Source organism: Notamacropus eugenii, chromosome 1, assembly GCF_028372415.1.
Source record: "Notamacropus eugenii isolate mMacEug1 chromosome 1, mMacEug1.pri_v2, whole genome shotgun sequence".
Classification (NCBI taxonomy): Eukaryota; Metazoa; Chordata; class Mammalia; order Diprotodontia; family Macropodidae; genus Notamacropus; species Notamacropus eugenii.
The window spans coordinates 719,418,226-719,432,430 of NC_092872.1; the positions used below are offsets into that span (position 1 = coordinate 719,418,226).

At 41.2% G+C, this 14,205-nt stretch overlaps 1 protein-coding gene across 1 annotated transcript in view; it reads left to right on the top strand.

Annotated features, from left to right (window-relative positions):
- Positions 1-14,205, top strand: part of LOC140520098 (uncharacterized) — a 50,545-nt gene that overhangs the window by 17,615 nt on the left and 18,725 nt on the right. Inside the window, 4 exon segments of the mRNA XM_072633760.1 lie at positions 1,067-2,718; positions 7,104-7,354; positions 7,486-7,666; positions 11,738-11,863. Coding sequence (XP_072489861.1) covers positions 1,067-2,718; positions 7,104-7,354; positions 7,486-7,666; positions 11,738-11,863 — 2,210 coding nt within the window.

Sequence of the window (14,205 nt, forward strand, 5' to 3'; positions counted from 1 at the left end):
TCCTAAGGCCTACTCCTGGTTTGCTGGGGTCAGGGCTGTGCTGGCACAGCCTGTGCTGAACTGTGAGCCACTCTCACTCAGGTGTGGCAGACCTTTCATGCCACCTTCTAAAGTTGTCTTGGGGTGGAAAATTATTTTACCCTGTCATTTTCTGGACTATGCTGCTCCAGGAATTTTTTTATGGCATTATTTAAAGGTCTTTGGAGGGGTTTTGGGGAAAGCTTAGGTGAGTCACTGCCTTTTCTCCACCATCTTGTCTTCACCTCTCCATTTATTTTTATAGAGACATCCAAAGCTATGCACTTTATTGATGGATTTTGTCTCAGTGAAGTGGCTATGTTTACTGCTTTTTTTTCTCCTGTGTTGTAGGTATCTCTGGGTTGTCTGGATTTTTAGATGTACAGAAATCATTTTCTTCCTTATCTTTTCTCTTTAGTTTAAAGCCTTTTTAAAGTTCCAGGTTTCTAGGCACATACATTCTTTCCCCTCTTTCTTGGGTAGTTTTTTCCCAGGACTTCATAATCCCTAGCTATCTTTTCAAGGTTCCTATTGGCAGCATCATTTGTTCCTATAAAGACCATTAGAACTGGGTAGTAATCATCTCATTTGACCAGTCTTGGGAGTTTGTTTGGTACATCTCAGATTATGTGTGCACATAAGAGTAATTCTCTCCCTAATTAATGTTATCAGCAGATTGCCAGGCTACCTTGATACTCATCAGCAGGAAGTTTCTAACCAACCCACTTTTCTTCCTCTGACATTTAGCAGATGACCCTCCCATCCCTTCCCCCCCTCCCCATCAGCACATGTGAAATTACATTACATCATGGTTCCTTGAAGTTTAAGGAATTCCTTCATTGATTACATTGCCCACTCTGTTGCAAGAGCCTTATGCCTTATACTTATTCCTAGTCATTCAGGGATCCTTCCACTCTGCAACATTAAAATATGGGGTAGGTTTCCCCTCTTTTTCTTTAGTTTTGTTTTCTTTGTTTTTATTTTGAAGTCTTGCTTTCCTTATACTTACATCAAGGCAATATTGAACATTTACACCTTTTCCCCCTAGATTTTCTTCATGAATATAATATAATTGGAAGACTTCATCCTGGAGAGAAACCATTTGAATGTAATCAGTGTGGAAAAGCTTATTGCAGCAAACAATATTTAATTGAACATCAAAGAATTCATACTGGCGAGAAACCTTATAAGTGTAAAGAATGTGGAACAGCCTTTAGTCAGAAGAGACATCTTAAAATACATAATATAATTCATACTGGAAAAAAGCCTTTTGAATGTAATCAATGTGGGAAAGCTTATTGCAGCAAACAATACTTAACTGAACATCTAAGAATTCATACTGGAGAGAAACCCTATAAATGTAATGAATGTGGGTACACCTTCAATCGTAAACACTCCCTAGGCCAGCATGAAAAAATGCATACTGGAGAAAAACCCTACAAATGTAATGAATGTGGGAAAGCATTTGGTCAAACAAGACACCTTAAAATACATAAGATAATGCATACTGGAAAGAATCCTTTTGAATGTAATGAATGTGGGAGAGCTTATTGCAGTAAACAATATCTAATAGAACATCAAAGAATTCATACTGGAGAGAAACCCTATAAATGTAATGAATGTGGGAAAGCCTTTAACCGGAAACATTCTCTAGGCCAACATGAAAAAATGCATACTGGAGAGAAACCCTTCAAATGTAATGAATGTGGGAAAGCCTTTGGTCAGAAGAGACATCTTAAAATACATAAGGTAACTCATACTGGAAAGAATCCCTATGAATGTAATGAATGTGGGAGAGCTTATTGTAGTAAACAATATTTAGTAGAACATCAAAGAATTCATACTGGAGAGAAACCCTATAAATGTAACGAATGTGGGAAAGCCTTCAACCGGAAACATTCTTTGGGCCAACATGAAAAAGTGCATACTGGAGAGAAACCCTATAAATGTAACGAATGTGGGAAAGCCTACAGTCAAAAGAGACACCTTAAAATACACAAGATAATTCATACTGGGAAAAAGCCCTTTAAATGTAATGAATGTGGGAAAGCTTACTGCAGGAAACAATATCTAATAGAACATCAAAGAATTCATACGGGAGAGAAACCTTATAACTGTAATGAATGTGGGAAAGCCTTCAGCTCTAAGGCAAATTTTTATGTACATAAGCGAATCCACAGTGGAGAGAAACCGTACATATGTAATGAATGTGGCAAAGACTTTACACAGCAAGGACAACTTAAAATGCATAAGGTATTTCATACTGGGAAGAAGCCCTTTGAATGTATTGAATGTGGAAAAGCCTTCTACACCAATTCTGGCCTTAAAGAACATAAACTAATTCATTCTGGAGAGAAACCTTTTGAGTGTATTGACTGTGGGAAAGGCTTCAGGTTCAGTTCAGGTCTTCTGAAACATCAGAGAAGTCATTCTGAAGAGAAACCTTACAAATGTAATGAATGTGGGAAAGGCTTCACCAGGAGCTCATACCTTATGCAACATGAAAGAATTCATACTGGAGAAAAACCCTACGAATGTAATGAATGTGGGAAAGTTTTCAGGTGGAAGGGAAACCTTGATTCACATAAGAGAGTTCATATTAAGGGAAAACCATATTCATGTAATGAATGTGGGAAAGCCTTTAGACTTAAGGACAGCCTTAATACACACGAGAGAATTTGTATTGGAAAGAAATGCTTTAAATGAAACGTGTGGATAGTAGCTTATAGTCAGAGGCTAAACTTTGCTGCACATAATAAAACAGTTCACATAGATTCTTTGAATGTAAGGAATCAGTGAAAACTTTGCCATTTAATATGTACTGTTTATTGGTTAAGAAATGTGGAATTCATACTGGGCAGAAATTCTATGACTAATGAATGTGAGAAAGCCTTCCACTAGAAGCAAATCCTTAGTATACCCACAAAAATACCTTGATATTTATAGGAAACCTTACTTTTAGTGTAATGAGTGTGGGAAACCCTCCAAATAGCGTGGGATACTTAAGATACTGAGACAGTGATGGAGAGAACCTTGTTGGTGTACTACAAAATGTGGAAAAGGCTTAATGAGAAAACAAAACTTGACATGAATCAGAGCTTTCTTGGATGTGGCTTAATTAAAACATAATAGAAATCTGGAGGACCATAAGAGACTTCATGCTAGAGAAAGAAATGCTTTGGTTATAATGAATTGGAAAGTCTTCAGGCTGAGTCAAAACTTTGCTACCTGTCATAAAATTGTTATGTAAAAAACGCATATATATTTGGAGAAAACTTCAACTAGGGGGAGCATATTGCATGATCTCAGATAATCTGTCTGGGTGAGAATCTCCATGGATGTAGTAAGAATAGTTGAAAGTCCATCATTGACCTCAAATTAATGATTAACCCTGTAGGCATGATGAGAAAGAGTCCTTCAGAAGAGTTCATGGTCTCAAAATTTCAGTTATAAGGGGCTTCAGAGGGCATTTGGTCAAGTTTAATCTGAAAAGGGATCTTCTATACAAGATGCAAGTTTTAATTATTTCTTTTTTTAAGACTTTATGAATGGAAATCCACTGCTTCCTTAAGGCAGTGGGCTCCACTTTTGGATTAATCCTCTAATTCACTTTTTCTTTATGATAAGACAAAATGTGCTTCTTTGCCCTTTCTCCCATTTTTCCTAGTTCTGTCCCCTGTGGCTAACTACAACATGATTAATCCCTCCTCCTAGTGACAGCCCATCATATCCTTGATATCAGCTAGAATACCCTCACTCTTCTGCCAAAACATCCTCAGTTCTTTCACTTCAACTTCATTTAAAATGAACTAAGGCCCTTCACTGTCCGGATTGCTCTCTTTTTAGCACTCAACCATGTCATTTGTCTTCATAAAATATAGCATGAATTAATGTAAAATCATTGTAATTACTGGTTTACTAAATGCCAAGTGTTGTGCAAGCACTGGGGATACAAATATAAAGGAGAAACAGTTTCTGCCTCCAGAGAACTTAAGACTCTAATATGAGAAGAAAACATATATAGGGGAATGGTAGTTTGGAATAGTTGTTTTGCCTTGGGAGATGGTGAATTGACTGACATGCCTTTTTGCCAATAGCACTGGCCATACTAATTTTATCATGGTTACAGAGCAGAAAACTGGTGATGGAAGATGGGAAAGAGTAGAAGGGTATATGATGTGACAGGTTAGATGTCAAAAGATTACCATGGGTAGAATGTCAATCTTGGCTACAAATGGCAGGATACCATGGGTCATTTGATATACTCATTAATTAGAATAGCATAGCCCTACAGTAAGAATTCTAGAGGTGAGAGGGACAAGTCCCTGAGAAGATGGCATCTAGCCTGTGAAGGTGCAGTAGTAGGGAAGATGGTAAGGTGTGGAGGGCCACAGGATACAGCAGCAGGCATGGCAGATGACTGCGGTATGGCTTGGAAACCTCTGTGTGATAAGTCATATCTAATTCTTTGGAGCTTTCTTTTCCATGTTTTATTGCCTAACAGTATTAAACGGTATTAAAAAGATGGGCCTTTGATTTCATGGGAAGCTTGGAGGCATTAAATAAGCTTTGCAGTTTCCTATTGGCAATCCAGCACCCTCTCCTCTTGCTCAGCTTTGGATCTGTCCATCTGTGTGGTCTTTCCCAAATATACATACTTTTGGACAAGTGCCATAGATTGGCCATCAACGTGTATGTTTTAATCTTAGCAGTAGATATTCTTCAGCAACTTGGTCTTTCCTGTTTCCTGTTTGGATGGTTGGGCTACACTCCTTTGACGGATAACAGATTTCCTGCAGAAGATTGCAGTATCCCTGGGCTTGATTCAGTTAACACAGTGTTATCCATGACTCATTATCATTCTATCAGAAGCAGAATGGGGGCAGCAAAGAACCAAGGGCCACTTTTCATTTTACTTCATTTCTTACATTGCCATTGCCAAAACAATTCATTACTAGATAGTCCTCTTCCTCATCACAGTCTGCAGATGTTTATCATCCTGCAAGGTCACATCTGTTCTATAACTCACACCTCCTCAGTACCTCCTGCTCCACCTGGCTGCACTATGGACTTCAGAGTGCCCCTATGCCAGGTATTCTTCCCTCCTTTTCAGTTTTTTAAAAAACGTGTGGTTTCCCTTGATAAACTCCTGGAGAGCAGGGACTGCCTTTTGCTTTTCTTTGTATTCCCAGCACTTAGCACAGTGCCTGGCACATGATAGGCACTTCATATATGTTTGTGGACCAACTGCCTTTTTCACCTGAATTGCTATTTATCTAGTTTTATATCCTTTACCCTTTACTCCTTTATCTTTTCTGAAATTGTTTGAACCCATGTGAAATTTTACATTTATTCCCATTAAATGGTATCAGATTCAGTCCTATACTGTTTCTTGTCACAAACAAAACAAGACAAATGGAAGTTGTAGCCAGAAGACAACCTTAAAGGGACTCATTCACTGGAGAAACAAAGAAAGGTGGTTGATGGGGATAATGCAGCCCAACCATTAACAAATACTGCCTTGTATTATGTGAGTGTTCCCTTTTTCTGTAAAGAGTGTTTTTTTGCAAGCCCTGAGTTTGACTTGGTAGGTGGACTCCCAGGTATATTAAAATATTTATAGATACTTTGAATGGAATTTCTTTTTATAAGTCCTGCTGAGTTTTATTAATATTGCAGAAAGGCTAAAGATTTGAGTTTATTTTATATCTTGCTATCTGACAGAAGTTATTGTTTCAATTAATTTTTTAGTTGATCTCTATCATGTGATAATTTTTCGTTTGTTTATATTTATTCTCAATTTCTTTTTCAGTCTTGTACATACACTTCTAGATCTGTATAAAATTAGTGATGACAGTGGATATTCTTGCTTTTCCTTTAGTCTTCCTGGAAAGACCTCTAGTAATTTCTTCATTTGAAACAATGCTAGCTTTTGGCTTTAGATAAAGTTTACCTTATTAAGGAAAAGTCCATTTTCCACATTTTTTTTAACATGGGTGTTTGTATTTTGTCAAAAGATTTTTCTTCATCTTTTGATATAATCATGTGATTTTTGGTTTTGTTACTCATATGGTCAAGTGACCATTAATGACTTTTGAAGGCCAGTGAAGAGTGCCTGTCACATCTTGGCAGATGATAGACTCAAAACGCAGAATGAGATGCAGTTTCAGATATGGCTAATGTGCTGATTTGCTTGGCAGCTTGACTATACTCGTTTGTTAGAAGGAAGGTCTTCCATGGGAAGGGTGATTCAGTGAGAATGAAAGATCACTTAAAAACATAGAGAAGGAAAAAAAATTCAGAAGGAAATCAGACAAAAAGGAACTTTACTACTTTATGAAAGCTAAAATGCATTTTTTGTATCTTTGTATATTAAAATATTTGTGTTTATGGTTTCTTAAGTTGTAGGAAAAATGTTAAAACACTTTTATAAAAAATTCTTTGGGATGTGGAGGAATCTACCCTCCTCAGGGTGCCTTGGCAGTTTTTGTACTCTGCAGTTGTTTTTCATTCAAGATTTGTAAATCAAATCCTTCAATAAATTCCACTGGAATATATACAATTTGCTTATTGGGTTTTGCTCTTTTAGCTTTCATGGGTGCGATATTTACCACATAATGCTGATATATAAATATAGAGAGAGAGTGTATCTCATACGTACATATATATACACATACACGTGTGTGTGTGTGTTCCCCCCTTAAGAACCTCTTTAGCTGAATCCCCTAAGTTTTGGTCGGTTGTTTTAGAATAGTCATCTCCTTTGATAGAATTTACTACTTGTTCTTTAACCCACCAGTTCTTTGAAATTGTCATATAGTTACGTAGATTAGTTTTTGGCTCTTTAAGAGGTAAAGAGAGCCTGCACTCCAGCCCAGACGAGGAAGCTGAGGCAGGCGGGGTCCAGGGACTTGCCCAGGAGGCTCCTTGTCGGGGGCGGAGGCCGACTCCGAGCTCCGGCGGTCCTGGCTCCGGGCCCTGGGCGCCCCGCCCCCCTCCCCCGCTCCAGCCCGCACGGTTCCGAAACCTAGAGCCCACCATTTGTTTTAGTTAATAACTTCTTTCGTCTCGTCGGGCCCCACCAGGCTTGCCAGGGGGCTTCTGGCACAAAGAAGGCTGAGAACGCCTGGAATGCAGGAGGGAGAAGGGGGCCCGGCACCGGACCTCCAGAGTCACCTGCAGTGAGTGCCTGGGGATCTCGTGGTATCTGGGCAGGAGCGTCTGGGCAGCCGAGGCGAGCCCCGAGCGCCGAGGCCAGGCCGTATACGCACGCGCGCACACCTGACCCGCCGCCCCGCAGCGCTCAGCTCCTCGGGGCTTCGTTTCCGGCTCCCTGGTACGGACCGGCCTGGGCGGGGCGCCGAGGTGGGGTCTGGGAGTGGAGGGATCTGCTATACTCCCTCCTGGCTCAGAGTGCAGCGGCTGCAGGGCGGCTTGGCGCAGGCGTACTAGGGCCACCTGATGCGCCTGCGCAGGAGCAGCACCGTACTACATTTCCCAGAAGCCTCTCTTTGGGACGAGCCTCTTGCTCAAATCCTTCATTGATAGACGGTCTTCTCGGTCTGTGCTCAGTGTGCGCAGGCGCAATTCTGGGCAGGTTGGGGTTTTTAAAGGCTCCTTTGCGTGCTCAGCCCCACCCCGCCTGCAGGTGAGTGTCAACTTGAACTGGGGCGTCAGGGGGGGCGGGGTCTCTGCCCCTTCCGTCCTCGCCCCACCCCAGGCCTGACTTCCCCTCCCCTCGCGCCGCTCTAGGCACTCGGTTCTTGGGACAGAACCTACTTCTTGGGTCCTCCGGGCCTCAGTTTCCTCCTCTGTCCAATGAGATCCGCGGCGAAAGAGGCCGGGGTGAGGGGGATCGATGAGTCCCTGCCCCACCAAACCCCAAAGGAGCACGGGTCTGGTGTGGGGAGGCCAAGGGGGCGGGGCTGACCACCTGAGGACCCCCCCAGGGGCTCTGTTTGGGGGAAGCTGGGGTGGGGCGGGGTCTGGAGTCTCCAGGGGGCGGGGCTGGGGGGAGAAGCCCCGGAGGGGAGCCCGGGCCTGTAAATCCGCAGGGGGACGCTGGCTGCATTTCTCCATTCCCCGCGGTGGTCTGGGCCCCAGGCCACGCCCTTCAGTCCCAGTTCCTGTCTGTCACTCACAGGATCCTTGATGGAGAACAGCGGGGATGTGGGAGTCAGGCCCTGGGGTCAAATTGACCGTGAGACCAGGGTTAAGTCTGGGAGCATTGTGAGGCCCAGAGGAGCCAATCCGTGTAAAGGACACGTAAATACCCGTTAGCGTCCTCCTACCTCCCTCCCCCCTTCCTCCTCCTCCTCCTCCTCGTCCTCCTCCTCCTCGTCCTCCTCCTCCTCGTCCTCCTCCTCCTCCTCCTCCTCCTCCTCGTCCTCCTCCTCCTCCTCCTCGTCCTCCTCCTCCTCGTCCTCCTCCTCCTCGTCTCCTCCTCCTCCTCCTCCTCCTCCTCGTCCTCCTCCTCCTCCTCCTCCTCGTCCTCCTCCTCCTCGTCCTCCTCCTCCTCCTCGTCCTCCTCCCCCTCGTCCCTCCTCCCCCTCCCCCTCCCCCCTCCTCCCCCTCCCCCTCCTCCCCCTCCTCCCCCTCCTCCCCCTCCCCCTCCTCCCCCTCCCCCTCCTCCCCCTCCTCCTCCTCCCCCTCCTCCTCCTCGTCCTCCTCCTCCTCGTCCTCCTCCTCCCCCTACCCCTCCTCCCCCTTCCCCTCCTCCCCCTCCCCCTCCTCCCCCTCCCCCTCCCCCTCCCCCTCCCCCTCCCCCTCCCCTCCCCTCCTCCCCCTCCCCCTCCCCCTCCCCCTCCCCTCCTCCTCCTCCTCCTCCTCCTCCTCCTCCCCCTCCCCCCCTCCTCTCTGCTCGTCACTCCTGCGCCCAAGAACTCAAGCGGTTTTATGGAGCCATGTAGGGTGTGCTAGTAAGTGTGGGGGTGGGGTGGAGTGTGTAAGTTGTACGTCCCTACACTTTTAAGTGTGATCTGCGTCATTAACTTTCCTTATTGCTTCCTCAAGTCCAAACAGTCCACACAACGGTAAATCCCGCCCTCGTTCGTAGTGGACTTCAGAGGTGTAAGTGCTGACGCTGAAGACTTAACAAGAGCTGGATCCAGCACACCCCTGGGCAACTCAAAGCTATGGTCTTTAAGCCTTATTTCCCACATCTGGAAAATGAGAATAATGTTAGTATCACTTATTTCCCTGAGATGTAGCGAGACTTAAGAAGGTCCTTGACGGGAAGTGCTTTGTAAACTTTAAATGAAGCACCCATCTGCTGTGACTTAAGAACTTTTTCCTTCATTTTTTTTTTTTTTAAATTTAGACCCTTTCCCATCCTTTTAGGTCAGCCTTGTCAGCTCGATCTACTGAAAAGGAAATTTTATTTGAAATTAAAATTAAAATTTTGTATACTTGTTCCCCTATTTGCTCTCAATTAAAAAAAATCATTTTAAACAAATACAAAAGGAGAAAAGAAAAAATATCTGTATGTAGAGAGCAGCATAAAACAAATTTGCATTTCAAGAAAACCTGTGTAATAAATAATACATATTATTTTCAAAGCTATCCCAACTTTTCTGTGTGCTTCCTTCTAACTTTTCTTTGTTCCCTACTATGCACTCTTCATTTATTTATTTATTTTCTTATTCCCTTGCTGCCCCTGCCCCCAAAGCTACAATTAAATTCTTATGTTATATTATATAGGTATATAGGTGTATATATGCAGACATGTACATATATGTAAGTCCATACTGTGCATATTTTTTATTTTTGAGTTCTTTCTGTTTAGGTGGATAGCATCTTCCTTCATAGGTCCAAGTCTTTCTATGTTTTTCTAAAATCAACCACCTCATCATTTCTTATATCACATTCCATAGCTTGTTTATCCATTCCTCAATTGAAAGCATCTATCATTCTAACCAATCTGATAGGTATAAGATGATGTCTCAAAGTTTTTAATTTGCATTTTTCTAATTAATAATGATTTAGAGCATTTTTTCATAAGATTATATATAGTTTTGATTTCTTCATAAAAAAACTCCCTTTTTTTATCCCTTGACCATTTACCATTTGAGGTGTGATTGTATTCTTATATATTTGACAAAGTTTTTTATTACATTTGAGAAATGAGACCATTATCTGAGAGATTGTTGAAAGCTTTCCCCCAATTTTCTGCTTTCCTTTCAGTCTTGGCTACATTGGTTTTATTTACACAAGAACTTTTTAAAATAATAGAAATTATCCATTTTATACCTCAACAATGCTCTTTATCTGTTGTTTCTTCATATATTATTCTGTCTGTGAGTCTGATAGGTAATATGGTCCATTTTCTTCAGTTTTCTTGTGATTTTTCCCTTTATATCTAGGTCATGTATCCATTTTGACCTTATCTTGGTACATGGTTTAATATATTGGTCTACGTCCAGTTCCTGCCAGACTGCTTTCCAGCTCTCTCCACAATTTTTGCAAAGAATGAATTCTTATCCCCCAAACATAAATCTTTACATTTGTCAAACACAGTCCTTTACCATTGTGTGTTATATGTTTATTCTGTTCCACTAATCTAGCCTATTTTTTAGCCAGTACCAGATAGTTTTGATATTTACAATCTTTTTTATGTAGTTTAATGTCTGGTACTACTGAATCACCTTCCTTTACATTTCCCGCTCCCCCCCCCCCCTTAGTTTCTTTCAAATTCTTGACCTTTTGTTCTTCCAAATTAATTTTGTTATTTTTTCTAACTCAGTAAAAATAATTTTTTAGTAATTTAATTGGAATGGCATTGATTAGATAGATTAGTTAGGTAAAATTGTCATTTTTTATTGTATTGGCTTTACCAACCAATGAACAATGAATATTTCTCTAATTATTTAAATCTGATTTTATTTGTATAAAGAGTGTTTTATATTTATGTTCATGTAGTTCCGATGTCTGTTTTGATAGGTGTACTCAGGTATTTTGTTTTGTCTAGTTATTTTAAATAGTCTAAAACAACATTGAATGATATTGGTGCTATATAGTATAGTTTCCCTATTTTTCTCTTTTAATTAAATCTATTTTAGCTTTAACTTTATCTGAGATCATGATTGCTATCCTGCTTTTTTTACATAATGAATTCTACCATAGCCCTTGATTTTAACTGTGTGTATCTCTTATTTTTATTGTGTTTCCTGAAAACAACATATTGTTGAATTCAGATTTTTGATCCATTCTGCTATTGTTTTCTGTTTTATAGGTAAATTCATCCCATTCACATCCAAAGTTATAACTACTTGTTGTATATTTCCCTCCTTTCTATTTTTCTCTTCCTAATGTTTGAATAACTGCAAACTTCAGGAGATTATAGCCTTTCTGGGTTACATTTTCTTCCTATCTGAAATAAAATGGTTGGACCAGATGATTTCTAAGGTCCTGTCTAGATACCTTCTATTTGGTTTCTTCCTCTTAAGGTCTTCTTCCTGACTCTTCTGTCCCGGCTGGAGGCAGCTTGGTGAATAGAGTGCTGAACTTAGATACCATAAGACTCATGTTCAACTCATGCCTGGTATATTACTTAGGCAAATCTCATCTCTTAGATCTAGAATCCTGGTTTCAATGCCTCCTTATTCTGGGTAGACTGCTTCTCCTCAGGTTGTCCAAGATTGAATTGGCTTTTTGACTGCTGTATCACACTGTTAATATTTATTTAGCTTGTGATCATCTGAATTCCTGTTCTTTATTACAGTCTCCAGAAGCTCATCATCCTGCAAGATTTCATCTGTTCTATAACTCCTCAGTATCTCCTGCCCAGGAGCCATCTTATCTTTTCCCACCTGGCTACACTATGGACTTCATCATGCCCTCATGCCAGGTACTCCCCCCACCTAAAGTTTTTTTTTTTAAGTGTTGTTTCCCCATTGTAAACTCCTTGAGGGCAGGGACTCATATTCCCAGCACTTAGCACAATGCCTGGCACATGGTAGGCACTTCATACATCTTTATGGACCGACTGACCTTTACCATCTGACTTGCTATTTATCTAGTTTTATATTCTTTACCCTTTACTCCTTTATCCCTTCTGAAACTGATTCTTTGAACCCATGTGAAACTTTACATTTACTCCCATTAAATGGTATCAGATTCAGTCCTGTATTCAAGTCTGTTGAAGTCATTTTTATATCTAGACTCCTTCTTCCAGCTTTATCTTTGACAAAATAATAATATGTGGATACTAATGAGATCATAGGCACACTCAAATGGAAACCTTCCAAATTGACTTGTCTTCATTGTTGTTGAGTCATTTTCAGTTGTATCCAACTCTTTGTGACCCCATTTGGGGTTTTCTTGGCAAAGATACAGGAGTGGTTTGCCATTTCCATCTCCCGCTCATTTTAGAGATTGAGGAGACTGAGACAAACAGGATTAAGTGACTTGCCCAGGATCACAGAGCTAGTAAATTCCTGAGGCTGGATTTGAATTCAGGTCTTCCTGACTCCAGACCTGGCACTCTATCTACTGCACCACCTAAGTTACCCTGCAAATTGATTTAATGTCTAGCTTTAGGTTTGACCAGTTTCACATCTACCCAACTGTCATGTTGATTCATCCATATTTCTTCATTTTGTGTACAAGGGTAGCATAAAACAAACTTATCTATGTCGTTTCCTTACCTTGATAGTCTAGTAACCTTGTCCAGAAAGGAAATGAAGCTTCTCTGGTATAACCAGTTTATTAGAGCATTGTTAATGCCTTTAGTTCTTTGTACCCTGCCTTCCTGACTCCACCAAAAATCCTCTCCTGTACAAAAGAACAACGCAGTGGCTCTGGCATATAGCCCAGGCAACATTCTGACTCCCTTTCTCTCCCTTTTGTTCTTAGACAGTGTCTGTTTCTTTCTCTCTCTCCGAGGACCCATGATTGGTCCTCCTATTGAGGCTGAGATCAGCTGCCTTTTAATGTGAGTTTCATTTACATTAATGATGTCATTGTGCACATTGTCTTTCTCTTTTCTTGTATATGTATCAGTTCATAAGTGTTCCCACTGTTGAATCAAATAGACTGAGTCACTTCATGCTGTGTTTCAGGAGATCAGATTTATTAATTTATCATCACTTGCTAGGAGGGTTGTTGACTGGCATGGATTCCCACTTGTCAGGCAAGAATTCCTACTAAGAAGTCTGAAGGCTTAAATACCTTTCCAAAGGGCCTATAAGAATTCTAAGCCATTACCTCTAACTAAAAATCGGGTCTTACAGTGACAACTTGAGTGGAGTGGTGATTAAATAGAAAGGGAAAAGAAGGTGAAGGTATTTGTGGTGTCAAATCATAGCAAATCAGTAATATATAGGTTGAAGGCCTCTTTTTGAGCTCAAAATTCAAAGATGCAAACAATGGCAAAGATTATTAAAACAAGAAGTTCCTGTATTCAATTCAATTCAACAAGCATTCCATAAGCACTGCTATGTACTGGGAACTGTACTAAGGACTGGGGATGCAAATAAGAAATAGAGAGATCATCCCTCAAGGAGCTTACAATTGAATGGGGGAAGAAAACACGCAGAAGGAAGCTGGAGAGGTCGAGGGGAGAAGGTATGATGTTTGGTGTGGCAGAAACAAAGCAGAGCAACTGATAGAAAAAACAGAATTGTCCGGAAAGTTCTGATCTGAGCCCTGTGTAAAGGAAGCCTTGGGGAGAAATTACTGCTGTACCCTGCAGCCCCCCAATCAGGAATCCTGATGTTGCAGTACGGTTACTGGAAGAATATGTTCTAGTCCATTGGCATGGAGCAGTCACACTTGATTTTTAGCTGGTAGTCTAAGGTAATGGTCCTTAGTACCATTATAGATGGTCTCTCTTGAATAGACCTTCCCCTAGGACAAAGGCCCAGCTTCTCCATCCCTGTGCTCGAAACTTGAATCTGTTTATTTACAACATTTCTCTGAGGTTTGTATGCTTGCCATTTCTTGTGACTCACTAGGATTCCCCGTATTTCTCTGCGTGATTGATTAGCCATTCCCAATAGATGAACATCAACTTTGTTTCCAATTTCTTATTGCCACAAGGTATGCTGCTCCGAAAATTTTGGTAGGCATTTGAAATTTCTTTCTGTCTTTAACTGCCTTGGAGTATCTGTCTAGTATTGGAATTTCTGGACTAAGGGATATGAATAACTAATTCCAAATTATTTTCTAGAAAGGTTAGACTAATTCATA